Raw genomic sequence first — 25,454 nt, forward strand, 5'->3', positions numbered from 1 at the left:
AGTCAGTCTGAGGCTGATAGGCTATAGTTTTTATACAGTGTTTTCTTTTTTTTTTTTTTTCTTAAACCGAGTGGTTGAACAGAAATTATTTATTTTCTGATAGGGCTTGGCACAGTCTGTGTAGTGCCAGCACTGAACATATGCAAAATGTGTAAAAACTTACTTTAATGTCATGAAAGAGTGATTTCCCATATCTCTCTTTGTATCGTTGTCGTATATTCATCAAGTCAATCTCACTTCTGGCAATGAGAATCCTTATAACTGTTTTATTGTGAAACCCAAAGTCCTAAAAAGAAAATAACATGAGAATAAACTTCACAGTTGGACAGTATGTGTTTGCCTATCTGTATATGCTCGTACTAATGTTTGATAAACCAATTAATCAGACTACTTGTAAAGATATCCTAGATTTTAAAGAAGTCTATTCATTCAAAGGTTTTATCCTACAGAGTTTTCACATGCTCAAATAACAAATTCACGTTTCTTAATAGCCGAGATTCCCCACATGTCAGTGTTTTAACCATGTAGTGAAACTTTGAAAAGGAAAAACCTGATGAACTTTTGTCTTAGATATTCAGTTTGTAAATAGCTGTTGTGACTGTTGTTGTAAAGGCCATTCAGACTATACTGAAGCCAATAATCTGTTTCACAACAACTGCTGCCAAATGTGAATTCAGTGAGATTTTTAACTGCTGATTTAGAATTGACATAGCTGATATTCAACGGTGTTAAACTAACTACATTTTTCAATTGTAATCCTGTGGAGAATGGAGACATCTAGTGGGAGTAAAAGTAATCAAAAGAGATTTAGAGCTGGGAAGACAGATGACCAATTTAGGTTGTTCAAAGCTAAATCATAATTTTATAGAGTAGCCATTGATACTGAAATCTTGTTCTCAGAAAACAAGTAATGAGATGTTTAACAGCTACATGTAGAGAATTTGATACATGTTTGATGGCTAGGTTAAAATCTTTCTTATAAGGCATTATGGACTATGATTTCAAGCATTAGAATCCTAGGTGTGTTTTATTATATTGCATTGTAAATGGACATACAAAAAGCCTTTGGTATAATCTGGACATAAATCATCTGCAAAACAAGATGCTTTTAAATTCTCGTATTTCTTTTTAGAATTATTTGTGCTAATCAAAACACTGTGAAAACAGCATAATATACTAACTAAAACAAAATGCAAACTTAATAAACTTTTCCTGCATAACATGCATCATCTGAATATATTATATAATGAAACTACCTATGGGATATTTCTTAAAAGTAAAAATGAGGTTTTAACTTGAAAAGTGGTCTTGATATCAAACCTTTGAGAAAAATCACTTTTGCTGGTACCTCTGGCAAACCTTATTCATGCCATGTGCCAGAATCCTCTTTTGATCACTCAGACAAAATACTGCCTTTTCCTCTCAGCCCCTGGAATTTCCCTTGGTTCTCTGCTGCCACTGTTGCTGGTTTAGCTGAGACAGGAGAGCAGCAGCGACAGCATTTGGAAGAGGATACCGAGGCCCTGCTGAAGCATTGCTGAATAGATTTATTTGATGGTTTGGGATTGAATCCTTTCTTTGCCATTCCTGCTCTAAGATGATACTTCAGATTTTATCCGTGGCTGTTTTTTTATGACCATCTTCTGAAGATTGCACTTAAAAGATTAAGCTTCGAAGATTATACTTTATTTTTTATATAACATAATGCCTCATTATTTTCAATAACAAATGAAAAACAAAATAAAATGTCTTCAGTGACCTCTAGTAGGAAGAATTTTTATGTGTTTCATTGCATTTACCTGCATTTCTTTTTGTTCTAGTATTGTATGTTAACACTCACACACCAAGATAAAGAACCTGTGTATGTACATTGAGCCCCACAAGTAAATATGGCTATTTGTTTTTATGTAACACTAATTTATGATTTAATTTTTAGTGAAACTTATTCTATCTCTAGGTATAAAAATTTCATGGGAAGAAAAGTGCGCATTGAGTTTTGCACAGCAGGGGGAGATACATTCCATGGAAAAGAAAAATTTTCACCTGAAAAAAATCAACAGTTACCAGACAGATACTTTTTAGAGTAATCAAATATTTAACCTTTTACTGTTACTGTTAAATCCTAACCGCTGCTTAGGCACTAATGCTTTGAAATTTATGTAGGTACCAGCAGTTTTAAAATACGCAATCAAATCTTAAAGATTGAACAGACTGATTTTTAAGTACTTAAGAATAATCAAGTAAACAAAAAACCGGGGAAGTTACTTTTTATAATACGCAAAGACGAAAGACTACTTACATGAATTGCATTATAAAGCCTGTAAGCAAAGTAGGAAGGCTTGTCACGAACACAGAGCACTAGGAGAGAAAAGTTGCAACAAGTAAACATAAGATTATTATAAAATCAATTCTATTGGCTTTGGGCTCCTTGAAATATAAAGCTGGGTAGTGCTGTCCATGCTTAAAATTAAGCTACCAGTTTTTCACAAACATTACTATATTTATAGTTTAAAAAGTCTGCCATTTATTCTGAGTGGGTTCTCATCACCGTTGTATCAAAAGGCTTATTAAATATTAGTGAATATGCTTGCATTACATCTTTGTAAAAACATTATTATCTTTACTCTATAAATGGAAACCAAAGGCACGTAAAGCTTGGAACTTGTTTATACGCCATTCAAGTCCTGTAAACTTTGCCAATTATTTAGTGTGTGTAGAACCAGTTGATAATGCAATTATCATTGATCACACAACATTTATTATCAAATAAAGAACAGATACTAGTTGTGCTCAGTAAGAATCTAATGCTGCATATATACATTTTTAGATTTACATGAACATGGAAAAGCAGTTAAAATATTATTTTCTAATTATATCTGAAAATGTAATTACACTGTATAGGAGGGTAAAGTGGGTAAAATAAAAAAAAATCAGAAAAATAATATTCTTGATGCATCAGAAATATGATACTAGATATTAATTAAGAGATTACTACTAGAATAAAATAATATTTTTACGTTACCTATTGCAACCAATAATTCTTGAAAGTATCCATCATAACAGTCATTAATGGCATCTACTATGTCTTGCCCAGAGATGTTTTGGAACTCCTGGAAAACTTGAGGGGAAAAAAATCTCGCTTTATTCTAGTTCATTGATAATGATCAACTTGACCTTTCTTTTTCCTGTTTTCTACAGTATTATAGCTACTGAGTTTAGTTTTTTCTCTGTTTATTTTCAGTGTTTCACTGTGTTTATATCCCCCAGGTAAGGCAATCTGAATGAGTAGCCTGAAACCTGGTTTCCAGGATGTCCTCCCTCTGGGTTCTCCAGCATACAGTATGCAATGAATGTACTTCGAGGCCTCTGTTTCAGCTTTAATAAACTCTCTGTTTAGCAACCTCTGTTTACAAAACTTGTAAGAATGTCATGCCATGAAGACAAATTCCTTGCTCAGCTTGGCTAAAACCAGCCAGAGAAGGAGCCACAGCATGGTGTGCACACCACGTTGGGATCCAGACAGGGACGCCCTGGATAATGCACAGAGAGTGCTTTACTTCTTTAGGGAAAGAGGGACATTTTCAACTCACTGCCCGCTACTAACCTGCTGGAGGGCTGGCTTACAGGCAGAGCCCTCAAATCTTTTTTACAGAAAGAGAGTAGAGCATAAGCAGATTTGTTACATTATGTTAATCCTATCATCACCAGCCCTACAGCAGTTATGATAGAAGAATTAACTTGTTGATCCATGACAGCAAAGTAGTTCTAAGCTGCTGTTAGAAGTTGGCATAAGAAATACAGCTGGCTGCACAGTGATAAATTGTCACCAAATAGACTGTTTTTCCACTGCAGAGCAAAAGACATCTCAAACTTGTTACCAAACAGATACAGCAGGTTTCTTTTCTACAGTGAAAGATCTGGATGTTCTCATATAATTTTCTTGCAATATGTAATTGTCTGATTATCTATTTTAAATAAAAATGTCCCATTATGTTTATGTATGTTCATTATGAGAGGTCGTGGGCCCTGAAGTGGTCTTATCAAAAGCTTCTTTGTAACTTCCACAGAAACGCTTCAACACAGCAATGTGTTTTCACATACAAACATTTGTTGAAAATACTCCACATGACTCTCCCAAGCTGTTCCCGCTCATAGCAAAGAGTTACTTAGGAAAATTAAGGATATAGTTAAGAAAGATCTGCCTCATCCTGTTGTGTTGTGAATAAAGGCAGTGCAGCAATAGCCTATGCCTTTCTTTGGCTGTGCATTCTTTTATCTGCTATTAAGCATCCTGATGTCTGTCTGTTCTGTCTGCAGCTGTCTGTAGTCATCAGGCAAAGTTTGGTTTTGCATTACTTCCAAATTCCCATTAACATCAGGGGGAGTCTGAGAACTCCAACAGTTTACACTTTGGTTCCAGTCTAATACCCTGCTGCACGCTGAGCTTCTTGGTATGCAACACATGGTTTTATGAGCAAGTCAGAATTTGCCTTTGCATTCTATGTTCAAACAGCTGAGCCACTGGATTACCCATCCACAACTGCTGGTAACTCTTGTTGCAGAGAATCATTTGCAGCATGGTTTTGTGTTCGCCTGTTTTCTGCTGACATGCTTCCCATAGAACCTAATATACCAGGAAAAAAAAAAAAAAAGCAAAAGGTTTTGAGTTAGTCCTGGATCTCCTTTCAAAATTTGTATTTGTTCGTCTTTTAATTTTTGAGAAGCTCACATCTGACTATATTTACCATTGCATCCTGAGCAGCTGTACAAGGATCTGCATATCCTTCCATCCTTGTTCCCTGGGGGAAATAAAAAGATACATTTAAAATAAGCTTTTATCTTACCACTACCATGCCACCACCATTTCCAGTATCATTGATGTTATATTGCTTGCTATAATATTTGACTATGAGGGGACAACTAGGAGAAGAATAACTAATCTGCCATTCACTGATTATTTCTTACCAATATGCATGTTGCCAGAAGAATCTTTTCTCTTTGTTTTTTTAATCCCTGCACAAACTGTAGGAGCAAGCATGTCAAATAGTGGAAATTTTGCTTGCTTTTAAACTATTGTCTACAATTAAGATCCAAGATTAGGAAATTGTTTGACAACTTTGATACATAAACCACAAAAGGATACTTCTCATTTCCCCATACATTTAATCACTTTTCAGTTACACAAATCAAGCTGATATGCTTTAGTAAACATGCTATGATATGAATTATATAATTGTTAGAAAAAGAGAAAAGCACACAACTTTCAGAATTGCTTTTTTAACCATAAGCATCTTGCAAGGATACAAATCAGCCCTGGTTGCAGAACCCTTAACAATCTCAAGCTGCATGTAATCACTGCCTTAATGATACGTGTTTGAAGCAATTTACTTTAGTTTAAAATTTACAGTTGTTTTACCCTATATGTGAAAGGGAGGATTGAAATTATGTATTGGCTGTCAACTTGTAGAAAGACTGATTTGTAGCTCTTTCCTGTTAAAAATGTTAATCTATATTTTAATTAAATGGTAAGAATTTCACACAGTGGAATTCCTAGTAACAAGATAAATTACTTGAAGGAAATTATCCTGGAATGACTGTATAAACTTACATACATGAGAAAACACAGGAAAAAAGACAGACAAGCAAACAATAAAATAAGTTAAATAATACCCTACTTGAGCCAAATGCCCACTTTCCCCAGTAACATTTAACAGTGACTACTCTTGGCATAGTTTTGCTGGAGAATCTCACAGTATGTGTAATTATTTTTTAAATTGTAGAAAATTGCCATATTTCAGTTGATAACCCAAAAACGAGAATTCGAATAAAAATCTGTTTGTCTTGTACTACACTATTAGTTAGCCTGAATTTTTAACTCTGTTAATTTATTTGGGAAGGACTATAACCTATAACTTCTAATCTACCTCACTATGGACATGAAAACAGTAAATTCCACACTACAGCAGTTGAATAGTTTGCTCCCTGTATGTGAAGCAAATTTACTTCTATCTGTAGTCAGATGTGTGTGTCATCAATCCAAAGATTTAATAGAAATCTAAGCAAAAGGTGTCTGAAAAAGCATTAAAGGGTGCACTGGAAATGTTGCTATAGAGTATTCTGTAAGTTTCACAGTATCACAGTATGTTTGGGATTGGAAGGGACCTCAAAAGATCATCTAGTCCAATCCCCCTGCCAGAGCAGGAACGCCTAGGTGAGGTCGCACAGGAATGTGTCCAGGCGGGTTTTGAATGTCTCCAGAGTAGGAGACTCCACAACCTCCCTGGGCAGCCTGTTCCAGTGCTCTGTTACCCTCACTGAGAAGAAGCTTTTTTTCTCAAATTTAAATGGAACCTTTTGTGTTCCAGCTTGAACCCATTACCCCTTGTCCTGTCATTGTTTGCCACCGAGAAGAGCCTGGGTCCATCCTCGTGGCACTCACCCTTTATATATTTATAAACATTAATAAGGTCACCCCTCAGTCTCCTCTTCTCCAAACTAAAGAGACCCAGCTCCCTCAGCCTTTCTTCATAAGGGAGGTGCTCCACTCCCTTAATCACCTTTTTGCCCTACGCTGGACCCTCTCCAGCAGTTCCCTGTCCTTCTTGAACTGAGGGGCCCAGAACTGGACACAATATTCCGGATGGGGTCTCACCAGGGCGGAGTAGAGGGGAAGGAGGACCTCTCTCGATCTACTAACCACCCTCCTTGTAATACACCCCAGGATGCCATTGGCTTTCCTGGCCACAAGGGCACAGTGCTGGCTCATGGTCATCCTGTTGTCCACCAGGACCCCCAGGTCCCTTTCCCCTACACTGCTCTCTAATATGTAATTTCCCAACCTATACTGGAACCTGGGGTTTTTCCTGCCCAGATGCAGGACTCTACACTTTCCCTTGTTAAATTTAATCAGGTTATTCCCCGCCCAACTCTCCAGCCTGTCAAGGTCCCGCTGGATGGCAGCACAGCCTTCTGGCATGTCAGCTTAGTGTCATCAGCAAACTTGCTGATAGTACACTCAATTCCCTTGTCCAAATCGTTAATGAATATATTGAATAATATTGGCCCCAGTACTGACCCCTGAGGCACTCCACTAGATACTGGCCTCCAACTGGACTCCGCACCATTGACCACCACTCTCTGGCTTCTCTCCTTAAGCCAGTTTGCAACCCACCTCACTACTCTGTTGTCTAGACCACACCTCCTCAACTTAGCTGTGAGGATGTTGTGGGAGACTGTGTCAAAGGCTTTACTGAAGTCAAGGTAGACCACATCCACCGCTCTGCCATCATCCATCCACCTTGTTACATTCTCATAAAAGGCTATGAGGTTGGTCAAGCATGACTTACGCTTAGTAAAGCCATGCTGACTGCCCCTAATAACCCTCTTATCCTTGATATGCCTTGAGATGACACCAAGGATAAGCTGTTCCATTACTTTCCCAGGGACAGAGGTGAGGCTGACCGCTCTATAATTACCCGGGTCCTCCTTCTTGCCCTTTTTGAAGACTGCAGTGACATTTGTTTTCCTCCAATCCTCGGGCACCTATCCTGTTTCCCAAGACTTTGCAAAAATGATGGAGAGCGGTCTAGCAATGACTTCAGCCAGCTCCCTCAGCACCCCCGGATGCATCCCATCTGGACCCATGGATTTATGGATGTCCAGACTATTTAATTGCTCCCTAACCCAGTCCTCATCGACTGAAGCAAACTCTTCCACTGACCTGGCTTCATCCGGGGTCTCAGGGGTACAGGGCTCCCCAGGACAGCCTCCAGCAGAGTAGACAGAGAAGGCATTCAGCAATTCTGCCTTCTCTGTGTCTTCTGCCACCAGGGCACCCACCTCGTTCATCAGTGGGCCTACATTGCCTCTGGTATTAGTTTTATCTGCTATGTATTTGAAAAAGTTCTTCTTGCTGTCCTTGACCCCTCTCGCCAGCTGTAATTCTAAGGAGGCCTTGGCTATCCTAGCTGCCTTCCTACATCCTCTAAGAGCAGCCTTATATTCCTCCCAAGTGACCAGCCCCTTCTTCCATGACGTGTATAACCTCCTCTTCTGCTTGAGCATACCAAACAGATCCCTATGCAACCACACAGGCCTCCTGGCTCCCTTCCTCGACTTCCTACGTGTGGGGATGCTCTGATCTTGAGCATGGAAGAAGCAATCTCTGAATGCAATCCAGCTCTCTTGGGCCCCTTTTCCCTCAAGCAGTCTTGCCCATGGGATTTCCCCTAGCAATTGCTTGAAAAGGCTGAAGTTAGCCCTGCTAAAGTCCAGGGTTGCAATTCTACTTGCTATTCTGTTCCTGCCACACAAGATGCTGAACTCCACCATCTCGTGGTCACTGCAACCCAGGCAGCCCTCGACCTTTACTGCTTCGACCAGACCCTCTTTGTTAGTGAGGATGAGATCCAGCAGTGCACCTCTCCTGGTCGGCTCCTCCACCATCTGCATGAGGAAGTTATCATCAATGCACTGGAGGAACCTCCTGGACTGTGGCTGGCTGGCTGAATGGTCCTTCCAGCAAACATCAGGGAAGTTAAGATCACCCACAACAACCAGGGCCTGTGACTGTGAGGCCACTCTCAGCTGCGCATAGAAGGCCTCATCAACTTCCTCAATCTGATCTGGTGGCCTGTAATAGACACCTACAACAGTATCACCCCTGCCAGCCTGCCCCTTAATCCTGACCCATACACTCTCAACTCGTTCCTCATCTGCTCCTGGGCAGAATTTAGTACATTGTAGTTGCTCTCTCACATAGAGAGTAACTCCACCACCACGCCTGGCTGGCCTGTCTTTCCTGAAAAGGGCGTAGCCATCCATGACCACATTCCAGTCATGTGAGCTGTCCCACCACGTTTCTGTAATTGCCACCAGATCATAATCTCCCGACCGAACATAGGATTCTAACTCCTCCTGCTTATTCCCCATGCTGCGCGCATTGGTGTACAGGCATTTCAGGGAGCGAGCAGAGCACACCAGTTTCTCCCTAGGGGCACAGAAGGCCACCCGGTCCTCATCTGTTTGAGAATGCTGCCCCACTGGGACAAGCCCAGCTACAACCCCATCCCCCTTCGAGCCTAGTTTAAAGTTCTCCAAATGAGCCCAGCTAATTCCTGCTCCAGCATCGTTTTGCCTCTGTGAGATAAACCTTTCCCGCATAACACTGTCCAGACTGGAGTCTTATAAAACCAGCCATTATCAAAAAATCCAAAGCCCTGCCTGTAGCACCAGTCTTGGAGCCAACCATTTAGAGACTGAATTTTCCTATTCCACCCCACATCATCACTTGAAGACGGAAGGAGTGAAGAGAAGATCACTTGAGCCCCCGAGTCTTTTACCATCCTTTCCAAGACCTTGAAATCGTCCTTCATTCCCCTCAGACTACGGGTAGCAGCTTCCTCCCCATCTGTCTCGAAGACCAGCAGCGGGTAGTAGTCTGTCGGGTGCACCAGTTTGGGGAACTCTCTTGCAATAGCCTTGATCCGGGCTCCAAGTAGACTGCAAACTTCCCTAAGATGAGGGTCAACTCTGCATATTGGGCCCTCTGTTCCTTTCAGAAGGGAATTTCCTATTACAATCACCCTTCTTTCTTTCTTATCAGAGGCAGTCTTAGGTTGTGAAGTCAACCGCCTCTTCCTATGTGATCTTGTAGGCAGGCTTGGCACCATCTCCTCACCTACCTCTTCTTCAAGACCCAGGGCCTCAAACCTATTACGAAGGGGCACCTGGGGAGGCAACGCAGAGGGGGGCTGCCCGTGATGCCGAACTGGACTACGCTTCCAACCCTCGTCTTCTTTTAGGTCCCTTACCTCTGCCCGACAGCGACAAGGGTGGGGCTGTCTCAGGACCTCCGCCTCTGTCCGAGAGGGCAGGAGGTCCATCTCCTTTCGGGGTACCTCCCTGGGGCCTTTCCGACTGTCACGTAAGGGTGTTACTCCACCAGTCGATCTCCCTTTCGCACTCCCTGGTGGACCTCAATGTCTCAACCTCCTCCTTAAGTTTCACAACTATGTCAAGCAGATCTTGCACCTGCTCACACCTCACACAGGTGGAGTGCTGGCCAAACATAAACGATTCGACTTAGAGTATTCAGAAGTATACAGTATAACTGAGTAAAGCTGGAATTTCCTGCAACTATTCTTCATCTTTGAAGAATAGCAGTTAGATCTTGTTAGCTAAGAAGCTGCTGATTTCAGGCCTCTTTATCAATATCTGTGGTTTAGAAAATCGGGGCTAATGATGTGTCCCATAGTTTTAATTAAGATGAGAAGTGAAGTTGCTTAACTTGTAGCTCCTCATTTTTAAGCAAGGAAGTATTTTCATTATTAAGAAGAAAAAACATCCACCATTAGACAAATATTTCTTGTTTATAGCTTCTACATTTGAAACATCTGCTCTTTATCTCTGTACTGCAGTGAAGCCTGCTGCTATTTCAAATCTTAGTAAGAAACACTTTTTCCCCAGACACACATACATAAAAATACAGATGTACCTTATGTACGCTGTTATCTCCTGCCAGTCCTTTTGTTATTTGTTACTCTGGTTTACAAATGATTTTTAAGATAATGAGCACAGTAACTACAATGCAAATGAGAACTCATGATTTGACAAGGATGACCAACTTTGTTGCATAAAACTACAAATTGGTAAAACTGCAAAAGTTGGTGTATGATAGTGACAGTTCATTTACTTGCGTGCAAACATACTGTGACTTAGCATATGCAGTAAGGCAAAGAACATAATGCTTAAAACAGAAAACTATTTAATACTTTCCTGCATAGTCAAATGTGGATATACCTCATTTTTTACATAATGCCTAGACTGGATTATGAACCAGATATTCTCACAAAGAAGAACACAGAATGTTAACAATGAAAATCTCATTTGTACATGCAAGTAGACTCCTTTTGAGATGAGGCAGATTGAGCACAAGGTCAGCAGTTGAATATCCAGGGACTTACTCAATAAAATGGTCTGTTGACCTTGGCCTCCATCTGAAAATCAAAGTCAAAGTAGATGGAGGAATTCAAGTTCTCTTCCTCTTCTACTCTTTCTCCTCTCCTTTTCAAAAGTGTAGCCCTGTTGAGCTAGCTTTAACCACAATCACCTCAGAATTTAAGATTTCTCAAATAGTATCAAAAATTGTTATGAATTTTTTAGAAAAGTAATTCATACTACTTGTTTTTACAGTACCTGAGCAAGGTTCATGAGTGTATCTCTGAAGTGACCTGAAGTCTCAGAATCGATATCTTGTTGAAGATCATTATTGTATTCTAGGTTAAAACAAAAACATATAATCACAAATGAACATGCTCTGAATAGTACTTGAGAAGATTAATAAACAAAGGATAAATAAATAGGGTGCAAATACTTGTCTATTTTCTACAGTGATTGTTCCTCAGCATGGGTTCTGCAGGGAGCTACCCCTGGGCCAGCCGGGGAGCTCTGCCCTACTTGGGGGGCTGCAGCCCGAGCTTGTCTGCCCACCCACTGCTGCTGCTGCAGATACTTGGAAATGCCCTGTCAAGGCAGGTGAGTGGAGTGCTGTTGGAACGATAAAGGACTCAGCACTCCGATTCAATGTGAATCACGCAAAGCCATTTATTACAGAAACATGTCTCCTTATATACGCAACTATTCTCTAATCACGAATCCATGCTCCAAGCATGGATTCGCTAAATGAGTATCATGGGCAGTCCACATGCTGGAGCCCCACCGATGATAGGTCCGACGACTCACGCCATGCTGAGGCCCTGTTAATGAAGAAACGCCCCTCTTTCTCACAGCAGATTCTGTTCTCAGCTTCTCGAAGTGGCCTTGAGATTCCTTTGGGCCTGACTAATTCAACAACATATCTCCTTCTAACGAAACCCCTTCACAGAGTGCCCAGCCTGAGTCAGGACTTTTGGAAGGAAAACAGCTTATGTACTTTTTTAGATTAAAGTGTGCGAAAGTTTCTGAAAATCCCCAAATGTGACTGCTGGATATTTCAAATGTCTTAGGCAGCAACACATCTCAAAAATATTATGACCTATTATCAACTTCAAATGTTTTGCTTCAGCCTTTTGTATGAAGTTGTGGGAGTGGAGGGGTCAGAGAGGTAGTTAGTACTGAGAAGTCATTTTTGTAGTTCATTTCCTTCATGCGTGCTAATACATCCAGAGCACACATGGTACAACTGCTACTGTGCACTTGTAAAAAACATTACGCATTAAGTAGGCTTCTTTCATCTGGAAGATCTCCATGTTTGATCTTGAGGCTAATATGTCAATTAGACATTTTTCTTCTGTGTCTACTCCCTGTGTGGATAGAAATAAATAGGAAAAGATGATGTTAGTTGAAACCACAGCTTTTAGAAGAAGACAACGTTGTGCTTTTCAGAAGTAACAAAATAATAGCAATCTCTGCTGGAGCAATGCAGAATGTACTTTTGCATAGCCTACCTATTTAAATAGAAAATGGCTTTAAATTAATAGTAGAACCCTGTATTTAAAATATATTCTACTTAATCTGAAATTCCACATGTACATCAACAAGTTGGGAATGAAGCAAGACTACTGTTGACAGAGACGTAATGGGAAGAATTTTAGAGCTTTAGTAAGAATTTAGAATTTGCTGAAAGAAATCAGGTGCAAAGATTTAGCGTACATTTAGTGTACAACAAGTGTTCAGACAATCTGAAGTAGATATGAGCCCAATCATTATGTTGTTTAGTTATTTATTATTGCTGTTATTTATTTAGTAATGTTATGGTTTGTAATGTCTACCGTAAAACTTGGTATATGAGGGAAGCATCATGGCCATGCATGCAGTGCTGCAAATCACTGTATTTTCCCACAGGATTTGAATTAATTTTATAAACTTTAATTGACATAAGATATGCCATATATGCTGCTTTTGATATGCACGTGTATACTGTTAGTGAGTATTCTGCATTTGGGATAGTGGGAAAACATGACATCGAGCCTGAGCCCGGACACACATATGGCCAGTTTTATACTTTGACTGTATGAATCCAGATCAAGATAGAATACAATAAGAAAGTTTAGCTTTGAGCCACATGTAGAAAAAACCAGAAATTCAGCAATCTTGTCAATAATTTTAATAAAATTCATGCTTCCAATGCTACCAAAATTTCACAATCCTTTTAATACCAACTGTAATTAGAAATATATCAGTAGTTCTAAAAAGTGCATTGGTTTAAGTCTCTGAAGGACAAGAAAAAACAGTGGTTTTTTTTTTTTTTTTTTTTTGAGGGGATTCTCAAAATATATAAATAGGTCACCTCACTCAGAGTTGTATAATCCGTGTTTTATTTGTGACAGTGGCAAATATTCATGGAAAGAAAACAGCAATGAGTTTTGACATGCCTTCTCATGTTCCAGGAATTGGCAATTTAGGAATTTCCTGAGAAGGAATTTTTCAAAGGTTTATTAGTTTCAATAGCCAACAGTGGACCTGTTTTCTAATAAATTGTTGAAAGTCTTTATGAACTAATTTGTACTTTTGGCCTCCACAATTCCCTGCATAAATAAATTTCAACATTTAATTACATGATTATTTGGAAAAAAAAGTCTTTGTTTCAAAATGTCAGTTGTTTCAGGAGCACAGGCTCAGATCCTGGGAACAAAAGCAAATATTTTCTTCAAAATGTGCGATCAGTTCAATCTTAGTGGAGCAATCATTGCTTTGTCACAGAGTTACTTGTGTTTATGTAAAGACATGTTCTGCTAAAGAAGTATTGGTCTTTTCAGAGGTGGAAGCTTAGTGTGTGACACTGACTGTTCACATGAATTATGTTTTTAATACATATAAATGCTTGCAGGATCGGGGCCTTACATTTCCCTGTGCAAATATTTCTTCATTTACTGAATTTACCAGAGGTGTGAACTGGATTGTATTTGTTACAGGGCAAGTAGATTGTTTTTGCATACCAATGAATAAACTTCGTATAGCACTATCTTTCTGATCACTACACAGCAGTACACTACTGCAGTGTACTAAATTCCAGCAGTTCATCAACCATTTCTATGTAAAAAAAAAGAATTTAAGATATGTTTAGTACTGTAATTAGTGACGGCAACTCTAAGCAATTCTCGATTTGACAAGTACCTTCAAGGCATGCCAGAGCTCATGGGCATCATAGGAGGCAGGTGGATACATCAAGCCGACCATGACTTCTTTGAAGTGATGAGAGAGATTCTCTTTTAAATCTGTTATCAGATCCTTGAAAAGAAAAAGCATAGACCCGATTATTTCTCTAGTCACACTTTATGAAGACAGCTTAAAAAAAAATAGTGGTTTTCTCTGTAAATGATTAATAAAGATGAACTGTTGAAGGTGGGCGAGATGACAATAGACACATGGGCCAGTAGACCACATAGGATTGTTGATTTTCAGTTCATTAGAATACAGAAGAAAATTCAGGGGTTTAAGTACAGCTACTACTTAGAGGCTTGGAAACCTGAATACCACAGCAGAGCATCTGCAGCTTCCCTTGGCATATTCCACATGCGAATCTGTGGGAGCTAAGCATCTCCAGAAGTCAGATCTCACAAAACACAGGCAATTTCTGGTGCTTTTTTCAGTGTTACTATGTGAATAATTTTTAAAATAATTCATATTGCTCCTAGTACATGAAAATATCTGCTTTGGATTACTGGAAAGTTAGGGGCTTTAATTTATGTATATATTACATTCAAACTGAATTAACTATTTTTGACAGATGCTGGATTAATAAAAGGAAACACCTCTCTTCTCTCAAATGTGTCTCAGGACTCGCTTGCCAGGTAGCAAGTAATGGATGAGACTTTCCTCCCCAGTCTCCGCTTTCCCAGTAGCATCTTTCAAAACACTGGAAATGCCAAAAGTTTGTTGTTTATACTATTGCTGTTTCTGAGTAAAAGGATACTTGTGCACTATTTTTTTAAAATGTTTTGTGTATGGCACTAGGTACCTCTCAGATATGCTCTGACCTAAGCCTGAATTTAAAAGAGTACCAGAAATGGTCCCCATGATATGAGCTCTCCTTTTTTTCAGAGCTGATACATATGTGGATATAATTAAATTAATAGCTAGAGTATCAATGAAGGAGGACATACATTAAAATTTGTTATGAAGAAACATACACAGTCTTCAGTAAATGCACATTAGATGCATTTGACAACCACTAAATCACACATGTAATAGAAATTTATTCATTAAGACATTTCACTTCTGACAACTTGCCTGTGGGAAAATGGATTAATAATACAAATGGATACTAATTAAACATTACTCCTGCAATCAGAACTAAGGGAAGTATTGAAAAATAAGAAAAGACAACTCTAAGTTGTCATTATTAACATTTCTTAATCACGTCTGCTATAAGAAATCCTTGAAGGCTAATTGTAAAAATGAATCTTAAAGCATGTCCGTATGTCTGAATCGTGCAGCCAGATCACGGTTTTCTTTTTTTTTTTTTTTTAAAGATATTTCTCCTTTTAATGTGTCACACTTTCTATTTGTCAAATGAATAGGCATAGTTGCTGCCATATTTCCATACTGAACAGAATGAATTGAAATTAAGAAGGTGGAGGATTGGACTAACTGACAGGTTTGCCATAGATTAAACTGAGAAGGCTAAAATTGTTATTGCCTGCCTGTATTTCTTTTCTGTGCTGCAGAATTTACCACTCATAAGATGGTACTGCTGAACAGCACATTCACTTGATGCAATATATCCATTAATACCGATTACAGGCAGTTAAAACCTCTCACTGCTGTGTGCTAAAGTATCTTCTGAAGTGTAAACTGCAGCAATTCAGGGCAAGACACATCCCATCCTGTTTGGCAGTTCCCGTCCAAGATAACAAACTTTTGAGGGGTCAGTCAAATAAATCACATGGAGCACTAACCAGATGACCCATGTCAATATATCTGCTGTTACAGCTGAGAAAAAAAACAAAAAAGGAAAAAGAAAAAAAGAAAGAACAAACAAACAAACAAAACAAAAAGAAAAAACCAAACCAAAACCAAACCAAACCAAAACAAAAACACACACACACAAAACCCCCAAACCAGCATTCCTATTTCATCTCTGGATTAGATTAGAGCTAACTTGCACTGACCCCTGTCTCCATATGGCAAAAGGCAGAACTTTTGGAAAGCTGTCAAGAGTATCTTGGTATATCTTGCACTATAAAGTATTCCCAGTGCTTGATGGATCCATTTAAATTAAAAATGTGGGTGCATATGCAAGATGTTCCATGAGTTTCAGAATTTTCTGTAACATGTTGCTGGAATATAAAAACAGTTTGCTTGCCTTTCACTTTTATTATTATTCATAGTTTCAGAGATCAAAATTCTTAAAAATTACATCTGAGGTTTTCTTTGGCTTTTTTAGTTCTTCTACATCTTTAGGTCTGCGGTTACTGGTTTTATAGTACTTCAGGTTGACTGAATTTGGCTGGCAGAGTTATAAATTTAAAGGTGGTGTGTTTTCATAGGGATTTATTTATTTGTTTATATTTTTATTTTGGATTGTAAAGAAAATCCAAATAGATCAGTAGTGAGCAAGTCAATAATTGTTCTCCTTTAATACTAAATATGGCAAATCATAACACCATTCTTGAAGGACATTTGGCAATTCCTTATTGAGATATTGATATTGAGTGGTTATCTGTAGGTCATCATCATGCATCAGAGTGCAGAAATTAAAGATAAAAAGTTATATGGAGCTTTTAAATGTTTTCTGTTGTTCAAATGAGAAGTCCAGTTGAAACACTATAGAGAAAAGGTGAAAAAACCCCAGCTAGCTGCTATGGATGGAGTGTAGAGAAGGAGCACTGTCCGGTAATTAAGGAGATAAATGAAGACCTGGAAAGAATGGGCCTGGATGCTTCACTGTCACAGGCACCTTTGGGTAGCTTGTCATGCTTTGTTTTTCTGTAAGTAAAACTAAAGCTCAGTGAGCAATGTTGTGTGGATAAACACTGAACTTGTGTGGTATGCATGTGTGATGGTAATGGTAACCCAATAAACAGCTCATAATAGAAAACAACTTTTAATCATGCAGATCCACTGAGTTCAGTCTGTGATTCAGTTATTGTTCTCTTACAGTCTATTTATAACATACTAATCCATTCAAGACTGCATGTATAATATCACAGATATTTTGTGTTTGAATTTTGTTTTTTGTCCAAATAAAGCCAGTGATGTCCTATAGGTGTGTAACAACACCAAATCAACACACTGCACTGATTAAGTCCAACTCTTCTCTTTTCCCCAATTCTAGGAGAGTAAGGGGCTGTTTCAGCATATTAGAGGCCAACAGTTGTGAGATATTTTGGTGTACAGGTGGCACAAGGCTGACTCTGGAAGACTACTTGGCTATCCAAAGATAAAAATACTCTGTGCTGCTGGTTAGCAGACTGGTGGTGTAACACACTACCACATCCGTGGTTAGTATGGAGGTTTTGAATGAACCATTTCTAGTTAACTCTAATTAAGGCTGAGGGCTATGTGGTAGGATTTCTGCAAACTCCCTCTCCTTCATGATGGTCAATTCAACGGCAAGCATACAGTGACCTTCAAGGCATTTTCCAGTAAGACGGTAGTTTTTCAGGTTTTGGGAAAAGAATAACACTGGAAGGGGGAAGGCCACATCTGGTCAGTTTTATCACAGCATTTTTCTTTAGCTTTCCAATGGTATCTAGTTTCATACAGCCCTTTTCATCACTAGATTTCACAGGGATTTTACAGAAGATGTTGCTATTATTTTTGCCCTTACATAGCTGGGGTAAGTGAGGAAAATGCAGGCACTGTGACTTTCTCAAAGTCATTTGTTTAGCAATAGTAGATCTGGACATAGAATGAGGATATCTGTCTCTGCGTATGTTTAAGAAAAAAAACTTCTTTGTCTAATACAGTAAATGCATTTGAAAAAAAAACCATGTATTTTTTACGTTTTAAATTTTTTTAAACACCTTTCAAAGATTCATAAATTTAACATTAAGCAGCTCAGATGAGTATTGTGCTGAGTGTATGGATGGGATTACATAGTGTGTGGTCTGAGAATGTCAGTGTTTGAGATGAGAGTATTAGTGAGTAAGGTACAACTACCTGTAACTGTTGGTATGGTGTTTTTCTTTGGTATTTAAACCCAATTACGATATTTTTTTTTAATTCAAAAAACTTGAAAAAAGTACTGCAGAAACTTCCAAAAGCACATGGAGGAAGAAGTAAGTCTGTCTAGAAATTGTCGTTTGGTCAATAGAGGAAGAGAATGAATTATAGAAGTAGAAACTTTCCATGTCTCTTTTTTTTTTTTTCTAGAAAAACTTTGCGGGTGGCAGAAGTGCTTCTGCTGCTATAAAAATGGCAGTTTGAAACCATCATAGGTTTTGATAGTTACGTGTGTGAAATTGTGTGCCAGTCCACGGGTGCCAGCCAGCCGTCTGCCAGGTTTTTTGTTCCAGTGACTGACCCGAGAGAAGGGCTGACTGACTGCACCGGGGACGCGAAGGACAGAAGTGCTGAAAGGCCAGACCAGCGCTGTCATACCCGGCCGTACATGTCCCTGTACGCCTCGGCGATCATCAGCCGCTGTGCGTTGCAACGCTGCGTTAGGATATCAATCAACACATCTTTCTCACAACCTGTAAAGGAAACACAGCACAGGCTCTAAATTAACAAAGTGTTGTAATTTAGTTACATTTGTGACTGTTTGTGTTTTGTTCCAGAACACTAACCTAATTTCTTGTAAAAAAGAGATCAACAGGTTAATATCCCACTGATATTTACCAACATGATTTATATTTACTGTGCTTACGTATCTTTGACTTGCTGGTGTAATACCAGCATAAAGTGAAGTGGTCTGTTATTATCACATGCATCATCACCTCTCTCAAGCTCAATGGATTTGAAAGCATCAACAAAACAGATAGAGGCTTTCATCTATTCAGAACTAGGCATACCAGCAGAATTTGTGGCTAAGCCTGAGAAGTCATACTTTATACTCTGTTGATATGGATTAAATTGCCATTTTAGGATTAGGGGTCTCTTTTATAGGAATGACAAACCATGGTCAGACCATTGTTGAAAAACTGAAAGATATATTTTCAGAGGAACCATATAAAGTAAGTTTTAAAAATATAATATTTTAGCCAATCTCCAAGGGCATTTTGTTGAAGGTTACCTGTGATCTTTTGCTCGATGGCTAGAGCATACTGTTAAACTTCTGTAATGCATCAGTATTTATTGCTTATGAAAAAGATAATTAACATAGTCTGAAAATTATTTTATCGTTTAAAATTTTTTTCCATCCCAAAAGTTGGTTTGTGGTAATTTCCGATGGCTGAGCATTTGAAAGACATTCCAGCATAAATGTATCTCCAAGTGTAAATCAATTGACATTAGCACACTTGCAGCAGAAATGAATTAGGCTGCAAAGCATGGGAAACTGCTCGCATCTGAATGGAGGAGGGTGGTCTCCCAAGTTTCTACCTGTCATTGTAATATAGGTATGCATATATATATATATATATGTTACAGATACACATTCTGTACCTATTGCAGCTTTGTTATGCAGATTTTATCATATAATCTAAAACTGACAGGTTCCATTTTTACATAAATATAATTGGACATCAAATACTTTTTTTTTTTTATGTTGGCAGAAGAAGCCTGCATTTGCTCATTATACACCAGCTTTAGTTCTCTTTCTTCTGGATCATCTTGCCACAATTACACCAGCTCTTTAGCAAGACACATTTAACATCAGTCTGAGTCCTTTCCATCAAACAAAATGGAAGTATTACTGAAACTCTGTGCATAAGGATTTCTCCTTACTTTTCAGAAAATATCACTAGAAATCTGTACAGCTTATGTAGTCTCTACAGTAAAAACTAAGAAGGATGCAGGAAATATTTTAACCCTAAATAACTTTATTCATTTGTTTAACACCACTGGTATCAGTGGGACAGCATTTGTGACTGAACCTTCTCGCAAAAAGGAATGTTGCGTGCAATATTCAAAGCCAGGGAGTCAGTGCCTTTAAAGGCACTTAAACTCCTCTGAAGCTGGAATTTTTATTTTGCCAGTTGTCCTTGAAAATTAGAACTTTGTTCCGCATAGTTTGATAGCGAAATTAAAAGTAAGGTTAATATGTTTGTATTTACAATACGAAGAGAATCATCACAGTCTTGCCATGTTAGCAACATTGCATTGGAAGTATTGTTTGAAGTTTAGCAGAGCGTTTATAACCTTTCGTCTGTAGCCACGTTAATCAAAACGATACTTGAGATTCCCTCTGATCAATAATACTCCTTGTGGTTCATTTGACATTAAGTCTTAGTCCTCACATTTCTGTTAAGCAAACTGAAAACAGAATGTAAGATTTGGTGCTGTGCAGCCTTGTGAAAAGCCCAAGGGGAATAAAAATTCTGATACATAAAACAATTTTAATGTGAGGAAAATATCTGAGATAGTAAAAAAAAAAAAAATCAATATCCTGAGTCTCAGCAGTACCAACAATGTTTAACAGGAAAACACAAAAATCTGAACAGAGAAAAATGCTTTGGCGAAAATTTTTGGTTTGTTTTGTCTTGTGGGTTTTTTTTTTGTTTGTTTGTTTGCTTGTTTGTTTGTTTTGTTTTGTTTTGTGGGTGTTTTGTTTGTTTTTTTCTTGTTGTTTTTTTTTTTCTGTCCGTAGACTGACAACAAAAATCACTCCTGAGTGGAAGATCATAAATTCTTTAAACTTTCTCCTCCATTTATTTTTATTTCTTGATGACTGATATTTTAAAAGACTTAACAGTCCCTGGTAATATTTAATGATGGAAGTTACAAGTAAAAGCCTTTACTTTGTTGGCCTTCAGTGTAGTGATGTAACACAGAATTCTGTTTTCATTTTCTTATTTTCTTGAGGAAAGCATTTACTACCCTAAGTGTTGGTATAGATTTTAGATTTATCTTAATCACCTCTTAGTTTCTGTAAATGCAGATATATTATTTATTTGGACATTGACAGTGTGTCTTACTGTGATACCTTGGAGAATCGGTGACACTTTTATGAGTTGTTATTTTGCCTAATGCATGTCATTTTATGAGATCCTTCTGAAGAAAAAAGGTGTGTTAAAATCAGTCAAGATACTCACTGATTCCCTGTAGGGCTCCTCCCAGCAACTGAGCATCCATAACAGGATTAAAATTCGGAGCGGGAAAAATCGTTCCTTGTACCTGCTAAAGGAGAAAGCAGCCTTTAATTGAGGTGTTTTGCATCTACAACACTGCATATATAATTCTGTTGAAAACCAGCCATCATAACATTAAATTGTCTTTGCTTCATGGGGAACAGGATGCAATTTTTTAAATTTATGAAATAGAACTTAAACTTGCAGAAAACTCTAGGAAGAGGAACCAAGAGGAGAAAGTTGCTCCTAGCATGAGTTAGTTTTGTGTCAATCTCTTCCCCGACCTTTTTTCTGAAAATATTACTTAATCTTTAAAAGTTAATCCATTATATCCCTGACAGTCTTCAATATCTATTTCTCATGGTATTTCTAATTTGAAAGGCCTAATGAGAAAATGACGAATGAGATATATAGGTTGCTTACAAACCTAGTGGTATTTTAAAGGAATGATGTTACTGCTAAGCGCAGAGATAGTTTTCTGATGTGCCATGTAGAAGGCCACATCATTTTCCTAGTTGCTTTGTAACTGATTAAATTATTGTCAGTTCATTCTCAGTGATATTTTATTTCATGTATTATTTCTTCTTTTTCTTTTTAAGACAGCTGTGAATAATAAACAGAACTGATGTACTCATTTTCATAGAATCACAGAAACCCAGAAGAAAATAACAGGTTGAAATCTGCTCAGCTCTATTCCCTAGTTAACCTCTTTCATTCCTCTGAGGATTCTACCTGCTTTTCCAGATGTCCTAAGTATTAAGGTTATCTTTTGTGATGATTCCTAGTTTCAATAAATACATCTGATTAAAATGACACTGTTAACTTGAAATTTACATTTCAGGGAAAAAGGGGATATATTTTACAGATGTAAAAGACCTCCTAGAATCAGGATGTACACTGATTACACTAATTTTTTTTTTTTTTTTTGTTTGCTCACTTTACATACACTTGAAAGCCTTTTATATATCATGTCATCAATAGTAATCATATAGTAACAATATACTAATGATAGTAATGATAATGTTTTGCCTGACCACTAATCAGACCTTCTTGGTTCTCAGTTTTAGCAAAGGAATTAAAAAGCATTAAGTACGAAATTAATGTTTTTGATGAGAAGGAAGATGTAATTTCCTGATGTTTCATCATTACTTTAGACTCACCAAGCAAAAGTAGCGGTAAAAAATTGTCAGTGTCTAGGTGAAGAAAAGAACGTATGGTCAGAAATGTAAGATTTTAAAGGGAGGTACTTTAAAAACTACTAGTAGGGAAACATGTCTTTAGACAAAAAAGTACTTGCCAATAGGCAAATATCCTTCTGTAGTTTGCTCATAATTTACATGCAAGGTCCTGCACTTACAACTTAACACAAATCATGTAGTGCCTTTTTACTTACTAAAACAGTCACAAAAATGAGAAAAAAAGAAATATTTTGGGAATACAGAGAGACACACCAGCCACAGAGAAGACAAAAGTGACCATGCTGATTTTTGTAGTGTGATACGTGTTGTTGTATCTAAAATGAATTGCAGGCTCATGTTTAAGATACGCTCCATCCCATCTTTCTCTCAGAGTGGAAGTGGACTGTGTACACTGGGACTCACTTGTCACTTAACGTATCTCTAGGGTAGGACTCTGGAAACAATAGCCTGAGAAATGAAGTGAGAGTTTCTATGCTCACGACATCCTAGTTACTGACAGTACACGTACTTCTCCAAATGTCATTTGCCAGCAGTTTTCTAGTCACGTGTATTGGCAGCAGTGAGGGGTGTGAGCACTCTTTGGCCAGATGGTATGTGGGGCTCCGTTTCCCCCAAACTGTTGCTGGCATGTCAAATAACACTGACCTTGGTTCAGTCATCATTCTCTGCAGCTTAGGAGACAGAAATGATTGAACTCTATAGCTGAACAAACCACACCAAAGCTTACTAATCAATGAAGTCACTAAGGAAAGAAATGCTAAATGACTTTGTTAGAATCTAGAATCAAAAATGTTTGTTGATACATGCTGTGACCTGGGAAAAAAAAATGAGATCTAGCATTCTGGCTCTAATTCGTGCCTCCCAAAATATCTGAGACAATAAAATAGCTCATCCATCTTGGGAGAAAGAAGCAAACTAGTCTAAACCCAAAACATCATCAAATATTATGTTAAAGTTGTCAAAACATAAAAGTATTTTGATGGGAATAATAACAAAGGATGGTAGGAAGCAAAAGGAATTTAAGTAACAGATATGAGATTCAAAGACTTTGAAGCTGCATTTTAACCCAAAGGTAGAAAGCATAAACATATCTGGCATTCAGTTTAAGTGCTGTCTGAACCTGTCAACCCTTGCTGGTGAGAAGGGTGGTGGGGTGAGGGAGACAAATTGTAGGATATGTGTGCATTTATTCAAGTCTAATTTGAAACACCAGTGCTGGCTCCTCATCTGTGTAACATCTGTGAATAGGTTAAATTCCCTCAAAGATTAGTTATCTCAAAGCATTTCCTTTCACACATCCAGGTTCGTGGTGTCACAAAACAAACCGCTAAGTCACTGATCTTTTCAGCATTTAGGATACTTGTATTAAAGTAAGAAATAAGTGACCAACTTAATGAGTATTTTAAGGGTGGATTCTTGCATGCTCCTTTGAATAGAAAATGAGTAAAGGTAGTTTTCAAAGTAGATATCACCTCTCAGTCAGAATAGTGGTGAGCATTAACGATTTTGGAATATAGATTTTTATTCATGAAACAGTCAAAACAAAAATAAGGGCCTTGCAGAATGCATATTTGCAAAAATATAATGGAAGGACTGATCATAGAAAGAAGAGTTTTGAATACACAGATTTGCAGGTTTGTACATTTTTGACCCAAAACCTCAATACAGCCCTTGTATCTTTCAGGCAAAATACAACTTTTTGTTTTTTTCTTTTAATACAAGTCCTTTGTGGGAAATAACTCTCATCCTTTTGCTTGTTTTTAAACAAATTAAAATTTAATTACAATTTTCTTGTTGTGTATGCATTGCACTTGACTTTGTCTTCCATCCCACAAAGACATTTGTCCCAGAGTGTTATTTTTGTGAGGATTTTCAGTGTATTTGTATTTTCAGAGCGGTTTCTTAGCAAATTCAGCATTCTTCGGATACACAACATTTCTTTGAACTGAGGTCTGGTACTTCCAACATACACACTATCAGCATCCTAAGAAGGAATTTCCAAGTAGCTAATGATGCCTTAATGCTGGCACAGCTCACAGAATTATTGTTGCAACGTTGAGTACCTTGAAGAAAGCACTTCGCTACTTTGCAGTGTTTATACAGTGTAACCTTTAGGAAGATTTATCCGGTCACAACCTATGTCAGTTTTATCCTGTGACCACTTTCATAATTCCTGTCTGTCACAAGCCTGCAGAAGCATGCCTGGTTCACTTTAGGCACTTAATTTCACAGTCTTCAGGAGTTAATTATTTATTAAACTTATTCCACCTGTTTTCATTGAGTTTTTGAAATATGGGCACAAGCAGGTCTGGGCTAAACCTTTAGAGATGAACTTTGGTAATTTTGTGTCCAAGATCAGTATGATTATGGAGTGATAACACACTTGCTGTGTGTTACAGCCCTTTGGTTTCTGTCCAGTATCAAGTAATTTGAGAGAGCTGTGTGATATTTACCATGGAAGGCAAAGCCAAGGAAATTTTTTGGTTCAACAGAGACAGAGATTGATTTTTGGATGCTACACTGCTGTCTGTGCCTCTCTGAGGTAAATCCTGCATGGACAATCCATAAACTTGTCACAGAGGATGGGGACTTAGTGCTGTGCTGGCAGATGACACAACTGTCCTGTGGTGACAAGATGCTACATGGCAGGTGAGAAGGAAAAATCTCACTTCAAAAGCAATGCAGAAATCCAAGAGGTGCTTTTCTGAACAAATGACTGCTCTAATGTCCTTTGGTGTAGTTTTATGGGGAGACTGAAACCATGAAAGAGTTGGTGTAGTTTAAAGTTGTTGAATAAGACTGAATGATGACAATAATCTCCTATATGGAGAGATAAACTCGGAGGTTGTGGTAGGCATTTTGTTTTGCAAAGATTTGTTGCAATCTTGTCATATTTTAGAAGTGTCTGTGGTTCCAGCATTCTTTTGCTTGGCATTCCTGAAGAAAATAAGGAAACAGGTCAAAACAACTCAGTTTGGGAAGGCTGGGGCTCTGCTTCCAGAACCTGGGGCCTAGGGTGCAAAATCATGTTGCCCTCAAATATTATACAGGGTTTGAATGTCTATAGGTGCCTAGGAAA

At 38.1% G+C, this 25,454-nt stretch overlaps 1 protein-coding gene across 1 annotated transcript in view; it reads right to left on the reverse strand.

The window, feature by feature from the left end:
* Window positions 1–25,454, reverse strand: part of ANXA10 (annexin A10) — a 33,768-nt gene that overhangs the window by 1,725 nt on the left and 6,589 nt on the right. Inside the window, exons 2-11 of the mRNA XM_065837540.2 lie at window positions 21,141–21,225; window positions 18,547–18,641; window positions 14,116–14,229; window positions 12,212–12,302; window positions 11,197–11,276; window positions 4,746–4,799; window positions 4,531–4,624; window positions 3,023–3,118; window positions 2,300–2,358; window positions 164–286 (exon numbers count right to left, since the gene is read on the reverse strand). Of these exons, the coding sequence (XP_065693612.1) occupies window positions 164–286; window positions 2,300–2,358; window positions 3,023–3,118; window positions 4,531–4,624; window positions 4,746–4,799; window positions 11,197–11,276; window positions 12,212–12,302; window positions 14,116–14,229; window positions 18,547–18,641; window positions 21,141–21,180 (846 nt within the window). The 5' untranslated portion in view covers window positions 21,181–21,225. The remainder of the gene's footprint in view (window positions 1–163; window positions 287–2,299; window positions 2,359–3,022; window positions 3,119–4,530; window positions 4,625–4,745; window positions 4,800–11,196; window positions 11,277–12,211; window positions 12,303–14,115; window positions 14,230–18,546; window positions 18,642–21,140; window positions 21,226–25,454) is intronic.

Source organism: Patagioenas fasciata, chromosome 4 (assembly GCF_037038585.1).
Source record: "Patagioenas fasciata isolate bPatFas1 chromosome 4, bPatFas1.hap1, whole genome shotgun sequence".
In the NCBI taxonomy this organism is placed as follows: domain Eukaryota; kingdom Metazoa; phylum Chordata; class Aves; order Columbiformes; family Columbidae; genus Patagioenas; species Patagioenas fasciata.